Source organism: Trachemys scripta, chromosome 2, assembly GCF_013100865.1.
Source record: "Trachemys scripta elegans isolate TJP31775 chromosome 2, CAS_Tse_1.0, whole genome shotgun sequence".
In the NCBI taxonomy this organism is placed as follows: domain Eukaryota; kingdom Metazoa; phylum Chordata; order Testudines; family Emydidae; genus Trachemys; species Trachemys scripta.
Genome location: NC_048299.1, coordinates 78,155,920 through 78,181,420, shown reverse-complemented (window position 1 = coordinate 78,181,420; position 25,501 = coordinate 78,155,920). Strand labels below are relative to the sequence as shown.

The 25,501-nt window shown below is 39.3% G+C and overlaps 1 protein-coding gene across 1 annotated transcript in view; it reads left to right on the top strand.

Annotated features, from left to right (window-relative positions):
• Positions 1–25,501, top strand: part of SACM1L (SAC1 like phosphatidylinositide phosphatase) — a 56,691-nt gene that overhangs the window by 3,944 nt on the left and 27,246 nt on the right. Inside the window, exons 2-5 of the mRNA XM_034760968.1 lie at positions 14,305–14,402; positions 17,232–17,306; positions 18,491–18,618; positions 21,117–21,266. Coding sequence (XP_034616859.1) covers positions 14,305–14,402; positions 17,232–17,306; positions 18,491–18,618; positions 21,117–21,266 — 451 coding nt within the window. The remainder of the gene's footprint in view (positions 1–14,304; positions 14,403–17,231; positions 17,307–18,490; positions 18,619–21,116; positions 21,267–25,501) is intronic.

Here is a 25,501-nt window from a genome sequence, read left to right as displayed (position 1 = left end):
ATAGTGGACATATAGGCCTGGATAGTTTGTGAAACATTTCTAAAGTACCCAGTAGCTCTGGGGCCTCTGGCAGTCCTACAGCATCTAGACCAAACTGATTTATTAGCAAGTGTCTTAGTTGCAAGTACTGCTATTCTGTTGAGGGTGGCAGGTCAAATCAGAAATGTAGGGTTGGAAGGGACCTTGAGAGGTCAAGTTCATCCCACAGCCCTGAGGCAGGACCAAGTAAACCTAGCCCATCCCTGACAGGTGTATGTCTAACCTGCTCTTAAAAACCTCCAATGATGGTGATTCCACAGTGTCCCCTGGAAGCCTATTCCAGAGCTTAACTATCCTTATAGTTAAGTCTTTCCTAATATCTAATTTAAAATTACCTTGCTTCAGGTTAAGCACATTACATCCACTGAAGGCAGGACAAGAAGTATCGAACAATTGATCACAGTCCTCTTTATAGCAGCCCTTAATATATTTGAAGACCATTATCAGGTCCCTCCTCAGTCTTTTCAAGACTAAATATGTCCAGATTTTTTAACCTTTCCTCACGAGTCAGGTTTCCTAAACCTTTTATCATTTTTGTTACTATCCTTTGGACTCTGTCCAATTTTTCCCCATGCTTTCTAAACTTTGGTGCCCTGAATTGGATACAGTACTCCAGTTGAGGCCTCACCAGTGCCAAGTAGAGCAGGACAATTGCCTCCAGTGTCTGACACACTACTTTTCTGTTAATACACCCCAGAATATTTTCATTTTGCATAGCTGCATCACGTTGTTGACTCGGATTCAATTTGTGATCCAGTGTAACCTCCAGATCCTTTTCAGCAGTTCTACCACCTAGCCAGTTATTCCTCATTTTACAGATGTGCATTTGATTTTTGCCTTCCTAAGTGAAGTACTTTGCACTGGGCTTTACTGAATTTTATCTTGTTGATTTCAGGCCAGTTCTCCAATTTAAGGTCCTTTTGAATCCTAATCCTGTACTTCAAAGTGCTTGCAACCCCTTCCAGCATTGTGTCACCTACAGATTTTATAAGCATACTTGCCGCTGTGTTATCCAATCATTAAGGAAAATACTGATTTTTCCAGACCCAGAAATTCCTCCTGCAGGACCCCACTAAATATGTTCTCCTAGTCTGACAGCAAATCTTTGATAACTTTGAGTACAGTCTTTCACCCAGTTGTGCACCTACTTTATAGTAATTTCATGTAGACCACATTTCCCTAATTTGCTTATGAGAATGTCATGTGGGATTTTGTGAAAAGCCTTACTAAAATCAAGATACATCACATACAGTTACTTCCAACCATCCAGAAATGCTGTCAAAGAAGGAAATTAAGTTGGTTTGGCATGATTTGTGTTTGACAAATCTATGCTGGCTATTCCTTATAACCTTATTGCACTCCAAGTGCTTATAAACTGATTGTTTAATAACTTGTTCCAGTATCTTTTTAGGTATCAAAGTTAAGCTGACTGGTCTATAATTCCACGGGTCCTCTTAGTACCTATAGGGACATTAGAAAGGGGAACGTTTGCCCTTTTCCAGTGTTCTGGGACTGCCCCATCCCCCATGAGTTCTCAAAAATAATTGCTAATGGTTCTGAGATTTTCAGCAAGTTCCTTAAGTACCCTAAGGTGAATTTCATCAGGCCCTGCTGATATGAATACATCTAATTTGTCTAAATATTCTTTAATCTGTTCTTTCCCTATTTGGGTTTCCGTTTCTCCCCCCTTGTTGTTAATATGAATAGTATTGCTTCAGTGTTAGAAAAGATACAAAGTTCTCATCCTTGACTAATTGGAAAATCCATATGATGCCCTTGCTCAGCCAGTTCCTCCAAATAGGTTTCTTTCCCAATTTGCAAGTCTGGGTTACCACACATAGATGCTTTTGCATGACAGCAAGGATGAAATGGATACTTTTTGGCTAGGATAACTCCAACCCTTTGGGCAACCACTATTCTTGTAGGTCCCTTATTTTTCTCTACGGGACAAAAAGAGGAACCAAGCACACCTGCAGGGGGATGTATTGACTGTATTAACATTTATTCATTTTCTAGCCATGTGGGTATAAGGATGTTAGCATGCTGGAACCAATTTGACATGACATGATAAAAGCATAATAGTAATTATATAGATCTGGGAGCCCAATCCTCCCTCTTCCCCCCCCCGCCCCCGTTGACTATAGGGAAATGGACTTTTCTAAGTGATAGCTGAGCAACACCTAGAGTTAATTTTGGAGTTGAAATAGCTCCCCAGTGAATGGAAGACAGATTTGTTCTTTCTCTGGAACAAGTTGTGGATAAATTCCTCAGCAGAATGGAGCTCTATTCCAAGCTTTAAAATACTTGGTGGACACCTGTGGTGTGATGGGTTACGTTTACAAGTCTAGCAGCGTCTAGGGATAATGTCTATGTGAAAACTCAGATTAAATTTCCTGTCAATTCCTAGTGGGATCTATAGCTTTTGTATCGGCCTCTCACTTGCAGCTATCTAAGGGCCAAATCCTGCAACTGGAATTTTTATAGGTAGACTCATGATTCTCTGTGGAGCCCTATTGAATGTTATGGTGCTTTGCAATTGCAGGTTCTGGCCCTAAGTTTGAAACTGGTTCCCCTGCATCCTCCTCCCAAGCTGCTGAAAGAGGAAAAGTACTTTGGGGAAAATTCCACTTTTGCAAGCAGTGATATCAGCACAAAGGTAGATGAGGAACAACTGTACTCTACTATGATGTCATTTACTGCTGCTCAGATCAGGTCTAAATGACATTGGTAAAAACACTAGTGTCTGTCTGAACCATATCTATGCTAGTATTACCACTGGTGGAGCTGCACCAGTGGTTACTGAAAAGGTGGGAGACTGTCTGCGGGCAACAAGTCGTCTGTATTTCAGTTTCACTATCTTTCTCCATCTTCAGAGGTGAACTGGGGAGAAGTGGTACCTATTACACTACCCTCCTGTAGTCACTTTTTAAGGTCTGTTTATCCTAAGTAACTCCAGTACCTGCCTCAGCTGAGCTTTCCCAAACAGGGGCAGCATGAAATCAACATGATTCTTGTCAGTGATTCAGAACCTTGGGGTTAGTAGCAGTGAAACTGATCAGCTTGGTTAGTATCTGTCTCTCCTTCCAAAGTCTGCAGACTCTCATGATATTTATCCTTTTATTTTGGTTCACATTTGGAAGTTTTTCTTCAGTCTCAAGTGCAAGAAACTAGATTTGCAATTTCTGCGGAAGTTGACTTAAGACCCTGCGTTTGCCAGGGAAAACGGGACACTTGCCAGTGATAAGTGGATTTTTCAGGCTTTGGCCCTAATCTCATCGTTCCCTTTTCTACACACACTAGACTTGCATATTTTTGAAAGTACTTAGTGAACCAGCATCTAGTAACAACTAGAAGTCTTTATAGCATGGCAGTTAGTTTATTGGAAATACACGTCACGTCAGATTATTATAGCCTGCCTGCAGGGTGACATTGGTATAAATGGAGGGAAGCTGCCTGCATCTCTTTCTGGCTAAAGATAAGTGGTAATTGTAGTTCTACTGGGACCCAGAGCTGAGGAAGCTACAACTTGAGCAAGAAATACTTGAATGTTAAATGTGACTTTTATTGGACTAAATACATATTTTAAATTAAAATTTATAAGTAGCACTTGTGTGGCTGGCTTTTCTTTACACTTAGTTCCATTAGCTTGATACTAGAGGCTTTTTGGGACTGTCTACTTTACTACTTTTGTTTTTTGCCTCCTCCCTCGCTGTCCCCGGAAACTACAGTAGGTTACTACATTCTTATTCAATGGAATACCCAAATAGTGAGAGAGCCTGTAGATAAACAAGCGTTTCTAATGTTTAATTAGCACACCTGTTAACTTGGAATATCTGGGAACTATGCCGTGTCAAAATAACATGCTTATATTTCCTTATACTTAAAATTGTACATCTTCAAAGTGCTGTGTAAACACTAACACCTCTATTTGTCCCCATTCTCAGAGTCCATCTTGATGGTACTTTGAGGATAATGTATACATTACTGCATAGAACAGGATGTACTTTATTTTATTTTATTTTATTTTTATTGCAATATTTAGAGGATGGCATGGAGGAGTGTCTTGCATTAGAGTAATGTTAAGCATTATGGTATAAATCAATTACTGAAGTGAAGGGTAAAAGGATTCTTAAGTGATATTGAACACAGAGCTTTCTTTAATTGTTGTCATAGCATCAAAGAGCAAAACTCATCATGCCTCTGTTTTTATCAGAAAACACCAATACTCTTTTCAGTAAAATCAACATAATTAAAACTCTGCGTGTAACTGGTTTTTAGTGTTTCGTTTTCCCCCCCTTCACAATGCACATTACCACCCTCAAACTCAGCATGTGAAATTACAAAGAATATAAGAACTGCCATACTGGGTCAGACCAATGGTCCATCTGGCCCTGTATCCTGTCTCCAACAGTGGCCTGTACCCGAGCTTTGTGGGAGTGTACAGAACAGTGCTGTTGGAATGATCCACCCCTGTATTCTCTTCCCGGCTTCTGGTAGTCAGAGGTTTAGGGTCATTTGAGCATGGGGTTGCATCCCTGACAATCTTGGCTAATAGCCATTGATGGAGCTATCCTCTTATCTAGTGTTTTTTTTTAACCTAATTATACTTTTGGCCATCACAACATCCCACAGGTTAATTGTGGTCTGTGTGGAAAAAGTACTTCCTCTTTTTTGTGTTAAACCTGCTGTCTGTTAATTTTATTGAGTGATCCTTGGTTTTTGTATTGTGAAAGGGTAAATACATAACACTGCTCTATTTACTCTTTCCACACCATTCATGATTTTATAGACCTCTATCATATTTTCCCCCCTTAATCATTCATTTTTCTAAAATGAACAGGCCTAATCTTTTTAGTCTTTCTTTATATTGAAGACATTCCATACTCATGATTATCTTTGTTGCCTTTCCAGTTCCTCTATATCCATGGTTCTCAAACTTTTGTACTGGTGACCCCTTTCAGATAGCAAGCCTCTGAGTGTGACCCCTCCCCCCTATAAATTAAAAGCACTTTAAAATATATTTAACACCATTGTAAATGCTGGAGGCAAAGCGAGGTTTGGGGTGGAGGCTGACAGCTTGTGACCCCTGATGGGTCCCAACCCCAGTTGGAGAACCCTTGCTCTATATATCTTTTTTGAGATGAGGCCACCAGAACTGGACACAGTATTCATGGTGTGAGCACACCCTGGATTTGCATGGTGACATTATGATCTTTTCTATCATTCTGTTAGCCTGACTGCCGTTGCACATTGATCTTTAGAGAAGTTTTTAGAGAACTATGCACAGTGACTCCAAGATCTTTCTTGGGTTCTAAATTAGCTGTTAGCATTCATCATTATATATGTGTAGTTGGGATTATTTTTTCCAATATGCATTACTTTGTACTTATCAATGTTGAATTTTATCTGTCATTTTGTTGCACAGTCACACAGTTTTGTAAGATCCCTCTGTAACTCTTTGCAGTTATCTTTGGACTTACAAAATTATTCAAGATGACATATGCAGACTACCCCACTTCACTCCTTTTTGAGATCATTAATGAATATGTTGAACAGCACAGGTTCCAGTACAGATCCTTGGGGGATTTTGCTATTTACAATGGAGAGAGCATTATGAGAGCTGACCATTTTATTCCTACCCTTTGTTTCCTGTCTTTTAACCTGTTACTGATTCATGAGAGGACTCCCCTGTTATCTCATGACTCTTTACTTTGTTTAAGGGCATTTGTTGAGAGACCTCGTCAGTGGCTATCTGAAAATCCAAGTACAGTATTTTAACTCGATCAACTGGGTAACCCGCATGCATATTGACACCCCCAAACTCTTCTAGTAGATTGGTGAAGCATGACTTGCCTTCACAAAAGCCATGTTAACTCTTCTTCAGCAAATCATGTTTGTGTCTGATAATTCTGTTCTTGACTATAGTTTCTACCAATTTGTCCAGTATTAAAGTTAGACTCTCAGATCTGTAATTGCCAGGATCTCCTCTCGAGTCCCTTTTTATAAATGGTGTTATGTTAGCCACCTTCCAGTCACCTGATACAGAGGCTTGTTTCAGTGGTAGGTTATATGCTACAGTTAGTAGTTCTACAATATCATATATGAATTCCTACAGAATTTGAGTGAAAACCATCTGGTCCTGTTGACTTACTTCTATTTAATTTAATAATTTGTTCAAAACCTCTTCTATTTATGCATCAGTGTGGGACAGTACTTCAGATTAGTTACCCACATCAGAGCTATCCTATTTGGGTATCTTCCCCACAGCCTTTGCAGTGAAGACCATTGCTGTGAATTCATTTAGCTTTTCTGCAATGGCCTTGTGTGCTCCTTTAGCACCTTGGTCTTTTAGTGGCCCCATTGCCTGTTTGGCAGACTTCTTGTTTCTGATGTACTTAAAAAGATTCTTACCATTAGTTTTTTCATCCTTAGTAAGTTGCTTCTCAAATTTTTTCTTGACCTGCCTTATTATACTTCTACACTTAACCTGCCAGAGTTTGTGCACTTTCCTATTAATCCTTGCTAGGATTTGACTTCCAAATCTTAAAGGATGCCTTCTTGCCTCTAATGACCTAGATTACTCTGCTGTTTAGCCATGGTGGCATTCTTTTGGTCCTCTTGTTGTCTTTTATGATTTGGGGTATACATTTAGTGTGAACCTCTATTATGGTGCTTTTAAATAGCCCCTTGCAGCTTCAGGCATTTACCTTTGTGACAGTTCCTTTCAATTTCCATTCAATGAGAGTCATTATTCGTTTTTTGAAGTTTCCCCTTTTTAAAATGAAATGTTCCGTGTGTGTGTGGTTTGTATTTCTCCCTATAAGGATGTTAAACTTAATTACATTATAGTCACTATTACTGAGTTTTTCAGCTATAGTTACCTCTTGGACCAGATCCTGTGCTCCATTTAGGACTAAGTCAAGAATTACCTGTCCCCTTGGGGGTTCCAGGACTAGCTGCTCCAAGAAGCAGTCATTTATGGTGGCTAGTAACTTTATATCTGCATCACACCTGTCAATATGAGGATAGCTGAAATAATCCACTATTATTGCACTTTCTGCTTTAGTCGCCTGTCTAACCTCTCTTAGTGTTTCACAGTCACTGTCACCATCCTGTTCAGGTGGTCGGTGGTAGTATATTCCTATTGCTATATTCCTTTTTATTTAGGCATAGAATTTCTATCCATAGAGATCCTATGGTATAGTTCATTTCATGTAAGATTTTTTTTTACCTTATTTGACTCTGTGCTTTCTTTAACATTTAATGTCACCTGCTACCAGTGTTACCTACTCTATCATTTCTGTATATTTATGCCCTGGTATTATCATGTCCCATTGATTATCCTCATTCCACCATGTTTCTCTGATGCCTCTTATATCAATACACTCATGTAATTACAGGCACTTTAGTTCACCCATCTTAGTATTTTTAGACTTCTATAATTTGTATATAAGCACTTATACATTTTGTCAATATTCAGTTTCTTGCCTTCATTATTATGTTTTAAATGGGACTCTATTTTGTTTGACTGGCTATTCCTTACTAGCTTCTACCTGTACTTTACCAACTTCTTTCCTATCCTCTATACTAGGATATACATAAATTCATCCCTAAGGGATATCATTGTCTCACTTGTGGGCTCCTCTGCACTTATTAGCTTTGTACAAAGCAAATATTCAAACTACAAATGAGAAAATATTGCACTTAATTTCTAAATTTTAATCAAGCTAATACATACATAAGCTGCAATACTTGAATCACATTTCGCCTTTCTTGGGTTTTATTATATTAGAGCTTGATCTGGATGCTTAGTTGTGTAAGCAGAGAATTCTAACATTTTCAGTTCTTAAATTTAAGTTCACTGCTGTTTCCTTTTTAAGCTATTAATAGAAGCAGCAAAAGCTGCCAAAACTTCTAAAAACAGAAAAATGATGCTCTGAGCAACTTATTCCATGAATAGAAAACACAAATGGCTGTTTGATAACCAAAATGTACTACTTTAATGAATATTTCTGAAGAAACTCATTTATCATCAACTGAGATTCTTAAAATATAGAAAACTGTGGTAAAGCTGAGTTGCACTCAGGAAGAGGAGGAATCCTTATGACATGTGACTTTTTTATATATATATATATATAGTTCCAAAATATGTATACATTCTCTAAAGATGCTTTGGAAAGCTGTCGAGCAGAATTTGTCCCATTTTTAACTGCCACTTGCACAGACATACTACTTTCTTCACAGTACACACATGCAAAAACAGTTTGAATTTAAAATATGATTTATAGCCTCCTAGTACATATTAAATACCTGAAAAATATGGATCTTACAAGTTATACTATAAAAGTATAATAGACTTTTAGTCTCAAATGGAGCAGTCTCTCAACTATTTAATGAAGACTTTGAGTAAGTATATTTTGTGTGTGAGAGTGAGGTCTTAACTTCTGTTTGGGAGTGAGGAGGATTTTAATGTGAGCTGAGTAATTTTTAATTTTTTCCTATCTTAATACTGTATTCATTTACATGTACCTATCCACAATGAAGTTCCAGCTCTCAACTGTTTCATAGCCATGATAGTGTTTGAACTGAAGAAACAAACCAAAGGACTCGATTTTGATGGTGGTTCCCCTGTATTTTCTTCTTTGTGCGCTTTAAGCCAAGATTGTTGAAAGCATTCTCTGATTTTTTAGTCTCCATGCTTTTGTGGGTGTCTTCTTGTCTCTATTTTTTTAAACTATTGAACAGCAGAGATTGGAGCATTGGTTTGATGCCGCTCATTTAGTTGAAGTCAAGACTGTTGGACATATTCCTTCTGTTGAGCTGCACTGACGTCAGTGTTTTGTTAATAACTTCTTGATGCAGTCTGCTAATCAGATGGGGTAACAGCAGCCTGTGTAGAATTCTCAGATACAAATGAAAAATGTGAAGATCATAGGAAAGTTGAGTTTGGTTTGAATGTGAAAGTTAGTCAGAAGTTCTGAATCTTATTTTCTGAAAAATCTATTTCCTTTCATATTTTTGCATTACAAATAGAATCTGGATCTGATGGATTTTCAACATTGCTCCAATTGTTTTTAGCATAAGCACAACCAAATAACTCTGATCCCTGACTACAGTGAATAATCTCCCTCATCTCCATGGTGTCTGATATATTTCATTCTTGCTTACATTGAAGTGAGCATGTGCAGTATTTTTTTATGTGCATGTGATAAACATCATGTGTCATAATCCTGCTTTTAATAGGTTGCCTGATTTTAGGAGGTTAATATTATTGTTTATATAGGCTTGCCAATTAATCTGATCAGAAGATAAAGTTCTTGTCCCAGAATCAGGTTACACAGTTTTCAAGGATCCTCAGGATGTATGACAAGGACATTACACTGAGAACAAAATACAGCTTTAAAGGCTTGTATTGAGATAAATGGAATAGCAATCAAATAGAAAAATAATCAGAATTACAAAGGTAATAATATTATTCTAGAGGTACATATGGTATTATATACTATAAAGCTTTCTAGATTAACGTACTCTCACCCTTCCTTGATAACCTGGTGGTAATAGACAAAGGACTAGCCTCACCTCTGGCATCCCAAGGAGTCCGATGGTCCAGGTTCCTTAATTCTCGAGTGGGAGGTGAAGAACTTGGGAGAAGCCAGAGTGGTAAAAAGCTAAAGGAAAAACTACAGAAGCTAACTTAAAGTTTGACTTATCTAGTTTAAGAACTAACCATTAAGAATTAAAAAATACGAACTAAAACTAACATGGTGGGTTGCCCCCCTTTATAGAGCCTGAGCACTATGTGCCTCCTTCCATGTCCAAACTTAATTTCCTCACCCTCAGAATAACCGGGCACACTTACTCTATAGGCTGGCTTGTTCATATGTCTGTATGACATATTCATACATAGTAATAACTACTAGCTCAGTCTCACATCTGATGTTTCTGGCCTAACTGGTTATTTCCAAGTTCTTTGTTTAGTTTAGTTTATAGAGGGCATGAACTTAGCTAGTCCCCATCTATGCCACCTGGCTTTAATACATCCTCACTTACCTATGAGCTAAAGATCACAAACATATTTTTAAAATAGAGAGAGAAAGAGAGAGAGAAAATACACGCGCGCGCGCGCACACTCTCTCTCTCTCTCTCTCTCTCTCTATTCTTTAGCTCATCATCACTTACCTAGGCTAAAGGTCCCGAACGTATGTATCCTAACTTGCTTTAGCTCAACAGGCTGTGGCCTTCAGGTTACTTACATTACAGCTAAAATATTCTAGAATAAATCTATTATAATAAAACATCAAACCCATAAGAAAAGCTATACAAGAAGCAGGCTAGCTCTGTGGGCTAGATATACAAGAATGCTGTTCCTTCAGAGGATGGAATGTGTGATTCTGTCTCAATTTTTGGATGCTCTTTCATTTTAATTATAGGTGGGGCTAGACGTACCGCCTATTAAGGTTGTCAGACACTTTCATGTAAGACCATGTTTTCAGCAGCTTATAACTTTTTTGTCAGTTTTTAACCATTTGGGTTGAAATTTGCTGTGCCAGGTGTCTGGCTGAGGCTGATTTTGGAAAATTTCGGCCAAAACAGTTCAGAAGTTTCTGAGAATGAGGTTAGGGAGAAAATACATTGTTTTGCCAGTGTTAAATTTTGGTGACCTTTTTTTTTTTTTTTTTTTTCCCCCCCTTAAGTGCTAGCGCCCTCATGCTTTGGAGCAGGGGCCTGAAATTTGGTCTTTTTGTCAGAGAGGTGCCTTTTGTTGTCCTCATGAAAATCTGCCTAAACTTGGCCAAGTTATACACCTTTAAAAAAAATCAGTTCTTAGATTTTTAGCAGCCAAATTCCTCAAAGATTCCATCAGCACTGAACTGCCAACCTCTGACTGGAGTGTCTGCTTTCCCTGCAATAGCAGCTCTGGACCGCTGCAGGCCATCCTGAGTCCAAGTACCTGAACTGAGAACAGGGCGACTCTCTCCTGTGCTCTGTGATTGCATCTCCAGCCCCTGCTGAGCCCAGGGAGGAGGAAGTTGTCTGATTCTAATGCACAGAGGACAAGAGCTATCTGAGTGAGGGGCAGAGGGAGTACATTGGAACAAAGCTGTGCAGTTTGTGGAAACTGGGACTGGAGGGGGCGGGGGAGAGAACAGGGACTCGAGTTTTGGCGGAGACTAGTACTGTCTAGGTAAGGAGACTGGGACTTGAAGGCAGTGAATGGCTTTTCTAGAGGATTAAAAGCTGGGCAGAGAATTGGTGAGGGGAATAGTATGTTCTATAACTAGTGCAAGAGGGCTGAGTTAAGATTGCACAGGCAATTTTAATTCTGGCATTTCGTTTCCTAACTCTGAATTTTGTAACATTAATCTTTTAATATAGCGTTTGTGTATGATTTAGAAGTACTTCATACATTATCATTATTAGCACTTTGCAGTTGATACAGTATTGTTAGAATAATTAAAGATAAACTGCTTTTAAAGGAAAGATTTAACCACCTTGCTGAGTGCAGTAAACCAAAAGCTCACTTTATACATGAACACTTGTCACCCCACAAGCTATTCATAAATATTTGAAAATAAGGGTCTAACTAGAGTATTTAATTTCTGAGCCTTGCGCTGCCAGGGGCCATATAGCTGAAAAGATATTTGACATGACATAAAGCTATGTCCATGCTATTGATACTGTGCAAAGCAGAGTGTTTAAATATTGATCATAGAAATTATAGATGGAAGACTCCTAATTAGGCCATCTAGAGAGTCTGTTATTCTGCCAGCACAGGATTCTGTGGTATGTTAGTGTATCGTCAATTCTAGTTTTGAGGGCTCTGAAAAATTAGGCTTCCATCGCATTATTTGGGAGACAGTTCCACCGGTTGATACAGAACATGCTCAGAAAGCTTTTTACCTTATACTATTTTTTTCTTAATTTCCTCACTTTAAGAAAAAAACAACACCTTTTTCACCCTGTATTTTTCCTTCATCAGGATCTACATCCTTTTAAATATTGTTAGACTTAAAATTTAACATCTTCCTCCTCCTTTGTTGCTTAGCCATGACTTATATATTTGGCTGTGTCTTTCCTCATAGGTCAATTGTGTAAAACTTCAGAATGTTGTGCTAGGTAAAATAAATGCCATTTTCTCTTAAAGGAATGCTGTAATCTTGATTTTTTTTTTTAAACTTAATTTTTTAGAAATCCAGTTTCCAAATAGAACTCCTTAGTGTCCTAGCTTGCTTCTTTAAAAGTATTCTTGTTTTAAAAAAATAAGGGTTTTTCTGCTCCCTATTTGTCTTTTGAGATGACCTGAGATCAATGCTACCAAACATGCTGACACCCACATCTTCCCCTTTCTGTCTGCAAACAGTTGTGTTCCACTTAGAATCAGAGAATATCAGGATTGGAAGGGACCTCTCAGGAGTTAAACCCCCTACTCAAAGGAGGACCAATCCCCAATTTTTGCCCCAGCTCCCTAGATGGGCCCCCTCAAGGGTTGAACTCACAACCCTGGGTTTAGCAGGCTAATGCTCAAACTACTTGTTCAGTTTAAACTCTGCTGCTGCTGGTATTAGTGATGAAACCTCTTTAAAGGGCAGGAGGGTGGATATAATATACAGTGAAATATACCAAGATAAAGTGCTGTCAAATGCAAAGTATGGTGATGAGGAAATTTAGTTATTATGGTAGGTCTTGAAGACCCTTCTGAGGGTTTAGGGGCTCATTGTGCTAAACTGCACACAACAGAAAAATTATCCTTGCCCCCAAAAGAGCTTACAGTCTAGAGGATGAAGAAAATGTGTTAATTTTCCATTTTAACAACAGTGGATACATTTTCAAGTTGATGGTGTCTCTTTAAAAAATAGCTTTGCATATGGTAGAAATATTGTCCATTCTGAGATTATTAGAAAAATTAGAACCAGGAAACTCAATCAGAGAGAAAGCTATGAAGTTTCCAAGGGGCATTTTGATACTCTTTATCTAGAGGTTAAAGAAGCCATCTCCTTTACCTCTTTTTTGGAAATTAATTTAGAGCCCTGAGCTGTAATGACAATATAGCGATAACATTAAGAAAAGCAAGATTTAATTGGAGGGGGGAAAATTGGGGAAAGAGCCTAATGACTAGCCTGTGAAAGAGTCTCCCAAGAAATGATTGGACTTTCACCATCACATGAGGCACTTCAAATTTGACTAGACAAAGCTGTGTAGTAGAAGCAATCCTGCAAGAAGGGAATGAGGGAGAAAGGTTAGTAAAAATAATTTCCCCATATCTTTATCCAGTTAATATAATCAGGGATTCTCCTCTCCAGTGTATGACTAGCACTAGTGTACAGCTCTGATGTCCTCAACTATCCAGTTGGAATATGTCTTTGGACAATCAGCCTCCATAGCCATGTTCTGTTTTAGGCATTTGTTTAATTAGGTCTTGGTTTCTTTTAAACTACTAGTCTTAAAAATGCCTATATTCTGCAAAGGATTTACCCAAAGAAAAGTAAGTATGGAGCCGGAACAGGATGACAGGTGTTTAAATTGTTTGTTTGTATAATACTTTGGATATTGTGGACATATGTCACCTGAAGCAGAGATCTCGCTAGCAGTCTGGAAAGTGCCAGTCTTAAAGTACGTCTGGTGCAATGTACTCTTGCTTGGAATTGCCTTCCGCTGTTTTGGGTTATGATTATGACATACATTAGTTTTTTAGTGGATTTTTACAGGCATCTTTCAGGAAGCTTTCTTAGTGGAAAATGAGCTTTAATGTGTCAGTCTTCCTCTCCCTCAATCTGAAATCTGCTAAATGTGCACTTATGTGGTATATTAATTGTTACTGTAGTAATAGTTGTTCAATAAAATGGTAGTTTTGTTTGCCATAACTTGAACTCTGTCGGGTTCCTAAGATTTTGTACATAGCCCATGTGAACTAATGAAATCACGTTTTAATTCTTTCCTTTTGTAAATTAAAGCTTATTTAAGGAAACATTCAGCAAGAAACTCATATTTGTCATGTACAGTAGAGTGATACAGGATTATTTCCTTGGTGTTAAGCAAGCCAGGAATTTTGCATTCATCAATTAAAACTCTCAGGTTCATATTTCCACTTAGTGCTCTACAAAATAAATGAGTGGTGTACAGCTGTTTTCCAGTCAACAGTTATTTAAAATTTGTTCAGGAATTAGGAAAAAGCTATAGCTGGCTGCCCAGCTGTTTATAACTAAATATGGAACTTGCATGGCAAGTCTGGATTATTTGACTCATAGCTCTTAATTTCTTTTAAAGGCACATAACACCAGAGAAGTTTTACGTGGAAGCTTGTGATGATGGAGCAGATGATGTTCTTGCCATTGACAGAGTCTCCACAGAGGTCACTCTTACAGGTATGCTTCTCACGAGTACTAGGCCAGCCAATTAAAAAGTACAGTGACAAAGTGCAATAAGCAATCTAAATACTACTTCAAAGCTTAATGTCATGGTTCTTTGGCTAGCCTACTGAATATCCACATTAATTATTTTGATACCTTAAGTCTCTTTTCACCTCACTCACGGTATTGAGTTTTTTGTCTCCTTTGAGGACTGGATATTTATTTGCAATAGCAGGAATCTAAAATGTGCCACTGCATTTTGATTATTTTCAGTAAAAATTAACATTTTAAAGTATTCGTTGATATTTATTTCTGCAGCTCAACATGTAATTTTTATTGGAAGGTGATTTTAAGATTCTTTGTAGTTATGTAGCTGTGTGCATTAAAAATGTGTGGTGAAAATATATGGTGCATATAACTAAGGCTAAGATTTTGTCACGGTTATTTTTAGTAAAAGTCACGGACAGGTCATGGGCAATAAAAATTCAGAGCCCGTGACCTGTCTGTGACTTTACTTAAAATAACAGGGGGCAGGGCTAAAGTAGGGGGAGGAATGGAGTCTCATGATGGGGAGCGACCGACAGGTCAAGCCCCTCAGCCATGGCAGGTGGCACAGCTCTGGCTCCAGTGGCCGCAGGAGGGCGCAGCGCCCCCCGCTCTGGAGCTGGCCATAACTGCGGAATAGGGGTGCGTGGCCCCGTCTGCAGCTCCCGCCAAGCCCCAGCCACAGCTGGGGTGAGGGGCGCACGGCCCTGGGACACTGCGGGGCTGGGACGTGTGGCCCCGGCAGAAGCCACGGGTCTGGGGCTGCAGGGTCCTCGTTCCAGTTTCGGGGGGTGGGGGGGAGTCCTGCCTCCAGCCCCAGCTTCAGCTGCTGACAGCTGAAGTGGAAGAAGTCACAGAGGTCCGGTAAAGTCACGAAATCCTTGACTGCCGTCACCTCCCGTGACTAAATCGTAGTTTTATGCATAACAACTGATTTGGGGCTCCCACTCATCATTTTATTTTTTTATTTTTTGATAACTGTATGACTGCATCAGTTTGAAATATTGACTTATTCATGCTAATTAGGACTGATGCCACAGTCTGGACTCAAGCACACGAATGATGAATGTCATGCAAATGTGGACTGTATTCAAGTCACCCCTTAACCTTCTCGTTGTTAAGCTGAATAAATTGAGCTCTCAGAAGTTATAGGAGCACAAGTATCTACTCAAGGAATAAATATTTAATAATGGGTGCATCAATGCAGCAGAGAAATGTATAACACGAGACTGTGGCTGGAAGTTGAAGCTAGACAAACTCAGACTGTAAATAAGGTGTAAATTTTTGACAATGAGGACAATTAACCATTTGACCAATTTACCAAGTATAAATTGGTAACTTTTAAATCAAGATTGGATGTTTTTGTAAAAGATCTGCTCTAGGAATTATTTTGGGGAAGTTCTATGCCGGTGCTATACAGGAGGTCAGACTAGATGATCACAGTGGTCCCTTCTGGCTTTGGAATCTATGAACTTGGCCAAAATATACTTGGTGATTTTTTTTTTTTTTTTTTTTTTTTTTAGCTTTTTCCTGAGGCTATTAAAAGGCTACAGTTTGAATTGTTTGATAGTTCTGTGCTATGGTCATAATTTAACATTTTACTTTTGCAAATTTGTGTGGTTTTAACAAACACACAGGTTGTTTCCCAGGTGAAGACCTGATACTAAATTGCAGCTTGAAACAAACCATTTAATGCTGAGCTATGAACTTCAGAAAATAGGATGTTAAAAGTGCACTCACATGCTCTCTTCCTGAGAGAAGCTGCTACAATACTTTCCCTTCATATTAGAATCTGTGTATCTCCTTTCTCTCACTGAGAAAATTAAATTAAAACTAAATTTGGACTGTAAAGCTTACGGTATTTTTGTATAAGATTAGAGCTCTCATCCTCTTGAAATATTATAGTACTGGAATAGCAATTACTCCTTCAGAGCTGTAAGGATTACTCTTCCCAGGTTTCTGTTGTCTGCCATCTTTTCCTAATGCCGGTGTTTCATTAACATATTAAACTCTTCAAGCCAAGGTATTTTGTTGTCCCAGCAGCTACTTTATAATTTCATTGGCATGTAACCCATCTAGTCCCATCTTTCTCCATTCTTCAAACTCTGTTGGGGCACTTAGTTGTGACTTAAATCCAGGATGACATACAAGCCTGGTTTAAAACTTGGTGTTAATGGTCCTCACAATGACCCCTAAATCTATGGATGATAAAAGTATAATACTGAAGCACTTCTGCAAGCTGCATTACACCCCCCCCCCCCAAACCATCATTCAGGACACTATATTCTTTAGCACACCTGTACAGCTCTTAGTAGTCTTTGCCTTGAAGAGCTGGCCTAACAACTTAAAAAACACAATTCGGACTGCATGTCTGGCCCTGTTGCTCAGTGTGGAATTGGACTGAGATGCTGCAGGAGTGCTCAGAAGTGGGGAGGCCAGGTACAGTGGCTTGTGGCTGGTCTTGGGGCCTTGACACCTGGAGTTTGGTTCAAAACAGGAAACTCCTTGCTGCTGGCAGGACAGTGTGCTGCTGCTGAGCTACCCAGCTAGACTGTCCTGTAAATGAGCCTGAATTTCTTCAGTTAGAATGATTCTTGTTGATTAAACAGAATAGAAAACGTTCATTTCCCAATTTTAAATTCTTTCCCAGCAGGTTTTCAAACTAATCCATTGCCTCTCACAATTGTGACTCATTAACGACGTGGTTAAAACTTCATGATCAAATCCAACTTAATAAAGTTACATGGGATATAATCATGAAACAGATGTAGTTTGACATCTTGTTTTTCTGCTTTTCAGTTAAGAAAGATGTTCCCCCTTCAGCTGTTACAAGGCCTATATATGGTATTTTGGGAACAATCCGTCTGGTGGCAGGTAAGGAAAACAAAATGCTATACTGGTGAAAGAATGTAGGTGAAAATATATTGCTAGAGAAATCTAAAAGCCTGGGAGAAAGTGTAGTTCATGTATAAAGGAAATCTGGAATTACGGTTTGTTGGACAAAATCACTTTTTTCATCATTTCTTAAAAGTTGCTATAGTATGACACTTGTCATCTGTGTAAGCTAACTAAAGATCCTTAAAAATGAAAGAAAGCGAAGATGTCCTATGAATTTTAAATATCTAAATGTAGAAAAGGAGTTAATTGACCATTCTGTCAACTTACTTTTTAAATATATTTCTACAGAACCTACAAAACATTTAATTCCCTCCCCCTTTTCAACCTCGCCACTGGAATTGCTGTAACACTTATGTACTTTTTGGTAAGGCTTGATTTCAAGTCAATAGTACTGGTACACGAAAAAATATATTTGGGAATGACCTGATGCGGGATCAGTGTATTTAGTTGTTTAATCAATGGCTGTTTTCAAACCTCTTCCCAAATGTAGAGGAAAACTCAACAGTTAACAAAAGGAAGAGGACAAATTGGAACAAAACTTCCTAATATTTTGGAGGCTTTAGGGCAACTGTCTTTTAGGATAAAATCGTATATCTGTGACCTTCTGTAAGACTTCTAAATGGAATATCATTTGTTGAATACTCCTGCACACTGTCATTGTACGTATTGCTGATGGATTCTGCATTCTCCAAACTATGGCCTCAGTCACCTATCTCTTTCTGCGTCCCCACCCTAAAAGATCTATGTGTGGAGAGGACTGTCTGTACTTGGATCTGGAGTGGGGGTCGGCTGCCTCTGCTGCACTCTCTCTCCCTTCAAGACCCTGAAGTGTGCTTGGCAGATTCAGATCTGCATGTGGGGATGGAGTGTAGGTGTTTGGAAAGGTGTGCTCTATCCCTACCAACTCCATGGGGAACCTTCAGGAAAGTTAATTCATTTGTGGGTTTTGGGCTGTCCAAACTGTCTTCTGTGAAGTGGAGCAACCTCCTTCCAATGGAGGGATTTAGAGGAAACTCTTGAGGAGGGGGAACTCCCAGGAATTTTTCTCCTTCTTTCCCCTTCATGCATTTTTTTCGTATATAGCCTTGTGCTTGCTATCCTTGTTTTCTTGAATCACATTATATCTAACTACTCTCGACTTCTACATTTTTATTTTTCAGGCAACTATCTCATTGTAATAACAAAAAAGAAAAAAGTAGGTGAATGTTTCAATCATGCAGTCTGGAAAGCAACTGATTTTGACATCCTCTCCTACAAAAAGACCATGCTGCACTTAACTGATATTCAGGTAGGAGTAGATTGGTAGAAGAAAAATAAATAAGCCACAACTGATTAGCAATTTTCTGATGACTTGTCTTTAGCGTAATAAAAAAACCCTCTTCAAATGTAGGTCTCCTGGGATTGAAGCATAGTTTGTAGACTGTTACAGCAGTTGTGAAATTTCTTTTAAAATGCTGATGGCATTGTAGTTCATCTGCTTTGATTTATTCATAATGTTATAAGCATGTGCGTGTTCTTGCTTATATCAGTGTAAATTAGAGAAAATCTATGCATTCAAATTCCCAAACTCCATTGTGCAACCTCTGTGTCACTGGCTTTCCTGACACCAATTTCGCTGCCCCCTCCTTCCAGTTTCTAAGATGGCCTTTCTTATTGTTTTGACCAAATCATCCTTCATTAGGTCCCATCTCTCACTGCATCAAGTTCAAACCCATGTCTCTTATGTCTCCCAACACTGTACCTCTCTTTCTTCCCACAATGCCCATTAAGACCCTCTTTGTCCAGTTCTTTCACAGCCAACTCTGTGTTTTCTTCCACACTGTCTCCTATGTATGGCATGTCCTTCCTGAGCTGGTCCACAAAACCACTACCTTCTCCATGTCAAATCCTTTACTACTTCCATGAAACCTACAAGAAACTAGTTGACTAGGGGTACGTCTTCACTACCTGCCGGATTGGCGGGTAGTAATCGATCTATCGGGGATCGATTTATCGCGTCTTGTCTAGACGCAATAAATCGATTCCCAAACGCGCTCCCGTCGACTCCGGAACTCCACCAGAGCGAGAGGCGGAAGCGGCGTCAACGGGGGAGCCGCAGTCATCGATCCCACGCCGTGAGGATCCGAGGTAAATCGATCTAAGATGCATCGATTTCAGCTACGCTATTCTCGTAGCTGAAGTTGCGTATCTTAGATCGATTTCCCCCACCCCCCAGTGTAGACCAGCCGTAAGTGATCCAACTATTTATCTCACTTAGCTTATCACTGAACTGATAATTTTTGTTTACATGGAGGGAAGGGGTTGAATGTTGGGAGGAATGAAAGGGTATATGTTCATTGGAACTGAAACTGGGGATTGCTGTGGAACAAAGACATGGGGATTGAATGGTGGGATGGGAGGTGAATTTAGTATCTATTTAAAAATAAAATAAGCCAAACCTGGAACCAAGACATGAGCCTATCACTGTGATCACCTTGCCAGAATGTTGTATCCTTTCCTACTCACTTCTCACTTGCCTTTTTTTTGACTGTACACTCTTTGGGGCACAACGGGTTTTTCCTCTGTGGTTGGGAAGCACTTGGTATCAGTCTAATCTCCATTATTTACTACTGGGGGAATTCTGTGCTAAAAAATTAAAAATTCTTCACACAGTATTTTAAAATTCTACAAAATTCTGCATATTGTATTTGTCAAAATAACAATTTAACACCAGTTTCAATTATTCTGGCAATTTATTTAAAAATATCTGTCTGCAAGTATGTCTGTAACAACATACACACACAAAAGATTCAGGAGATTTTTTTTTTGACAGATTCCTTACTAGGCATATTGGTACAGAACTTTGAGTAATTCATTTAAACTACAATACAGTAACATATTTCCTGCACCCCTCAGAAGCAGTGCAAAGGCTTGAGGGACTCGGGGGTAACAGAGGAGCTGACAGAGAGGGAATGAGTCTGGGAGTGAATCTGCAGGGTTGTTGGGTGTGGGTGAGAAGTCTGGAACAGGTATTTTTTTGGGGGTGGGGGTGGGTAGAGGGAGGGATTGTTAGAGAGTTGGGGAGTCTCCAACTGACCCCCCTAGCCTCTCCCATTCAGTGAGGCACATCTACCCCCCCATCCCCAGGTGGCCCTGCAGCCCCCCTCCCGTTCAGCCCCTGGCTCAATGCTGTCACCACACTAGCTTCTGAACCCATGCCCCAATCTGTCCTCCCACTAGTCCTTCTGAACCTCAGTCTGTGACAGCCCCCTAGCAGCCCCGTGTGCCCCACTGTGTCTGTCCCATGCCTCCTCATTAGGCCCCACTGTGAGGAACACAGTCTGTCCCGCTTCCTCTCCGCACACTGGCTCCCCTCTCTTCTGGCACTGCTGGTGGGCAAAAGGTGTAACTGCAATGCCTCTTCAGAATCTTTATTCTGTGGAGAAGAAAAAAAATCTGCGGGGGACATGAATTCTACCCGTATGCAGTGGCACAAAATTCCCCCAGGAGTAATTATTGGTCAAACCCCCTGAAGTATAGCATTCTCTCATCTACTGTACATATTGAATCAGGGTGTACTGGAGCAGTTTAATGTTGTAAACTGGCAGTCTACTTTTATTCTCTCAAAATTGTGATCTCAAGGTATCCTTTTATATTGGTGTTTTGTTTTTTTTTGTTTTTTTAAATGTACTCCTGCAAAACATGATGGTAAGCAAAAAATCAGTGTCTTTTTAAAAAGGGGAACTTAAAAAACCCAGCAATTTGGTGTTGGTAAATAAGAGTGTTCTTTGTTCTTTCTGCCAACAGTTGCAGGACAATAAAGCCTTTTTAGCAATGCTTAGTCACGTCTTGAATGTGGATGGATTTTACTTCTCTACAACATATGACCTAACGCACACTTTGCAAAGGTTAGCCAACACCAGTCCAGAATTCCAAGAAATGAGCCTACTAGAGAGGGTAAGGATTCCACTGATTTCTGTCTCGTATCCAGCTCCTTGTCAACTAGTTTTATGTGTGGTAATGGGTTTATTTTATAGATCAGGTAACTGATGGGATTATTTCACTAGTCTATTTAGATTCTAATTTCTGGCTGGACTGAACTCTGAGGGGACAAGTGTCAGTTTCATCCCTTTTAATGTTTCTGAGACATAGATTAGCTTTCAAACTTGCCATTTTGTTTTTGTAAACTAGATATCCCCTTAAAATTAATGTTGAACTTTTGCATTCCTAAAACAGAGCCCTAGCACTCCTGGCTCTGTAGCATTAAATTTGTGTATATTACACTTCTCAACAGTCTGTGGGTAAACCTGTCGCAAGACAGCTTTAAAAAAAAATCAATACTTTCGGAGCTGACTAGTATACTATCCTATCTTTTATTTCCTTCTGCCATCCTACGTAGGTCTTTGTGTCTTGCTGCTTCTGACCTCCTTGCCACAACCCTTAATGTTCCATGCTTAGATCATCTTATATTACAAACTTCTGTTGGGGGCTGCTCGATGTTCCTGATTATTTTATAAAGGAAAAGTGAGGAAAAATGCTGGCCTTAAATGCCACAAATATACAGTGACTACAACTCCTTTCTCTTTTCTGCCTGCCACTGCTGGTTATCTTTTGTTTCATTTTGATTTAAAATACTTAGCTACCATAATGCAGGTCCCAAGTAACTTCATAGTAAAGTTTAAATATCATAGATCTTATAGCAACAGGTCTCTCCCCAGCTTGATTTTTAAACTTGCAAATGTTTTACAAATACTTTTTAATCTTCTTAAGACACTTCATGTGGAATAGTACTGTTTATAGGGCCTCCTCCAAAGCCCATTGAAATCAATGGAAGTCTTTCCAGAGACTTCACTGGGCTTTGGATCAGGTCCTTAAAATACAACTTCTCAACACTAGAATTCTGAGAACTACATATCTGAGCCATTCAGTACTCCTGGTTTTGTGTGTATCTTGTCTCTTCCTGGCACAAACATCTTGGCACGTCCAGCTGTTCTTAATCTTATGTAAATCCTCATTTATGTTTTTAAATTAAGATTTTATGGTACTGTCAGTGAAATTAGAGCTCCTCGTGGACTTACCTGGCCATAGATTTAATGCATAAACTGTAAAAAGGGTAGGTATGTATGTTCATAGTGTAATAGCAGTTGCTTTTCAGAAAGCCATTAATGGTCCCTTGATTCTAAAAATCATAGTAAAAATGGTTTTACCTCTCCACCTTCAAACTAAACTAGTGAAATGGTTTTGCTTGTGTGCCTTTTGTATTTTTCACTATCAGCATGCTGCCAGTACATTGTCATACTTGCTGTGTAAAATCTTCAGCCTAATAGTATTGACTATGGTCGGGCTATTTTTGGAATGAGTAGTTGACCCCAAGAGGAAAGGGAAGCAACTGAAAATGTGTGCAGTGAGACAATCAATTATAGAAGTTACACTTTAAGTGTTTAACATCGTCTTCATTCCCCTTCCCTCTTCAAACAGTAAGAATTGGAAAAAATAGTTGTTTGCAGTTCTCCAGCCTGTGGAGAATAAACAGTGTAGTTAAAAAGCTTACTCCAAAATGCCAGATACTGTGGCAGTTTTGAACAAAACAAAACTCTACAAACCTAAAACTTGGTTGTACTGCTGACTCAAATAGCGAGAGTTAATTTTGTGTAAGTGTGACATCAGAAAATGTTACTTCTGAGGTGAATAACTCTTACATGATTTCTTACACGTTTCCATTTTGAATCTTCTCTTAACCTCTAGGGTACTTGACTTATTTGGAGTTTGTCTATGGCAACTTTTTTGACACTGTGGGAAGGAGTTAGATAAAAAATGATGGGTTTCTAAGATTAGGATCAGAGACAGTGGGGGTTGCTTCATCAAAAAGTGGAGAGACACCACCTGAGCTTGCATTTGGGAGAGAGACTAGGAAGGATACAGAACAGAGTGGTGGGTTTGTGGCCTCTGGCCCTGGGATTTTGCATTCTAAACCTGACTATCTTGACATGCTGTTAGAAACAGTATTTAGTATGTTTAATTTCAATCTTAAAGAAAACAAAACAACACAGCCACACTAAGGCCCCAGGGGATATATTTAGGAATGTAAACTTTCTCAGCTTCCCCAAAGATTTAGAATTCATAATCTGCTAAACGTGATTTTGATTCAACAAGTGCTTTCTAAAATCCATTGAGACAGTTGGAGCTCATTTTCAGCTGGGAGAAGAGGCTATAAAGCCTCCTTTACAAGGTGCTGCCTTCTAACTATCAGGATACTTTCAGAACTGGGAACAAGAAGCGATTCTCACACCCTTTTTTTAAACCTTCATGTCCATTTCATTTTCTTCTTAAAAAACTTCAGCAGACCATATTGCTTGTTAATGAACCCTAGAATTCTGTGTTTAGGTATTGTTCTGTGTTGTCAATTTTTATATGGTACTTTCTCATCCTCTCCCACAAATGGTCTAGCTGTAACAATTGTTTAGCCTTAAAATCAATCTACCAAGTTTCAGAAAAGTGTCATTATGTATTTATCCTCTCAACCATAGGAAGGGACATGTCAGCACATTAGTCATTTAAAAAATCTTCTGTTCCAATTTAAAATGATCTAACATACTGAAGTCTCCCTTTTTGAGTCAGTAAGGACTCTATATTTATATTAATAAATATAACATTTTTAAAAGATATGTAAGATGCCAGTTGTTGCAGGTGTTGAAGTAGTTACAAGCTGCTTGTAGCCATGCCATCTTGGACTGTGAACCCATCAGATCTCTCAAGTAGGCTCAAGCCTGATCAGCACGTGAATGCAGCCAAACCTAGGGTACTATAGGAAGTAGCATTGGTGACTCAGGCTACATCTACACTACAGGGGGGAGTCGATTTAAGATACGCAAATTCAGCTATGCGAATAGCGTAGCTGAATTCGACGTATCGCAGCCGACTTACCCCGCTGTAGGGACGGTGGCAAAATCGACCTCTGCGGCTTCCCGTCGATGGCGCTTACTCCCACCTCTGCTGGTGGAGTAAGAGCGTCGATTCGGGGATCGATTGTCGCGTCCTGATGGGACGCAATAAATCGATCCCCGAGAGGTCAATTTCTACCCGCCGATTCAGGCGGGTAGTGTAGACCCAGCCTCAGTGAGTGGCACTATAACCTCTCAGCATCAGTCTTTCATTCACTTGTTCTGATGCTGGCATTCAAATAAGATTTAAAACCAATGTTCTTGTCATTTATGGTCTGGGATCAAATTGCTCAAAGATGGGCACATGCAATTATCCATGCATAACTGAGATAAAATATAAATGTGCATGCAAAATCAGGTAGCTGCATACTTGTTGCCAGTTACCCATTTAACTCACCAGATAGCTGCTCACACACCCAAATTTGCCTATGTAATTGTGGTACTTGTACTTACTCATCTTTTAAAAGCTGACCTTCAGTATTTCATAACATTTTTAACAAGCGCAGCTGTTGTCCTGATATCCTGGTCAAATGCTAATTTAGCTAAAAACATGCTTCGTTAGAAATCCCCCTGTATTTCTTCTTTCCTAAATTGCTGAATGCAGCTTTTGCTTGCTATTAAATGGCTACACTATTTCAATGAAGAAATATTTCATCTTGAAATAGAAGCCAGTAAAGTGCTGTGATCTCCTTGGGGATAAGAGTCTCTCTGCATGTTCTCACTTTCCTCTCTGAGAGTTTCCACTGGTTCCAAAATTCATTAGGTTGTACTGATATCTTGCCGTTTAAAGTTCTCAAAAGCACTTTGGGTTGATTTTTGTTACAATGTACTGACTTTGTTCTACAGAACAAAAGGATAGTAACTAAGGGCTTGTCTATACTTACATTTTATAGTGCTCTAACTCTAAAATCATCCCCCTGAGCGCAGCAAGTTTGAGCGCTTCAAAGCGGTAGTGTGGACACTACTCTGTTGCTATTCCCTCTTGGAGGTGGATTACCAGGAGCACTGGGATCTCTCTCCCAGTGCTCCTGTGGCAGCGCTTTGAAGTTTCTAGTGTAGACGTAGCCTAAATGATTTCTTGTAGAGAATATGGAATGGACACTGAAAATGCTGCTGCTTGTAGATTAAAAGATATAATGGAAGGCATGGTCCCGTGTCCCTTGTTTTTCTGGCAGGAGTGGTAGGGAGAAAGTGGTCAAGAGTGTTAATAAAGGGGGCACTGGATGGGTCATAGTCTGTATCTTTTGGTCA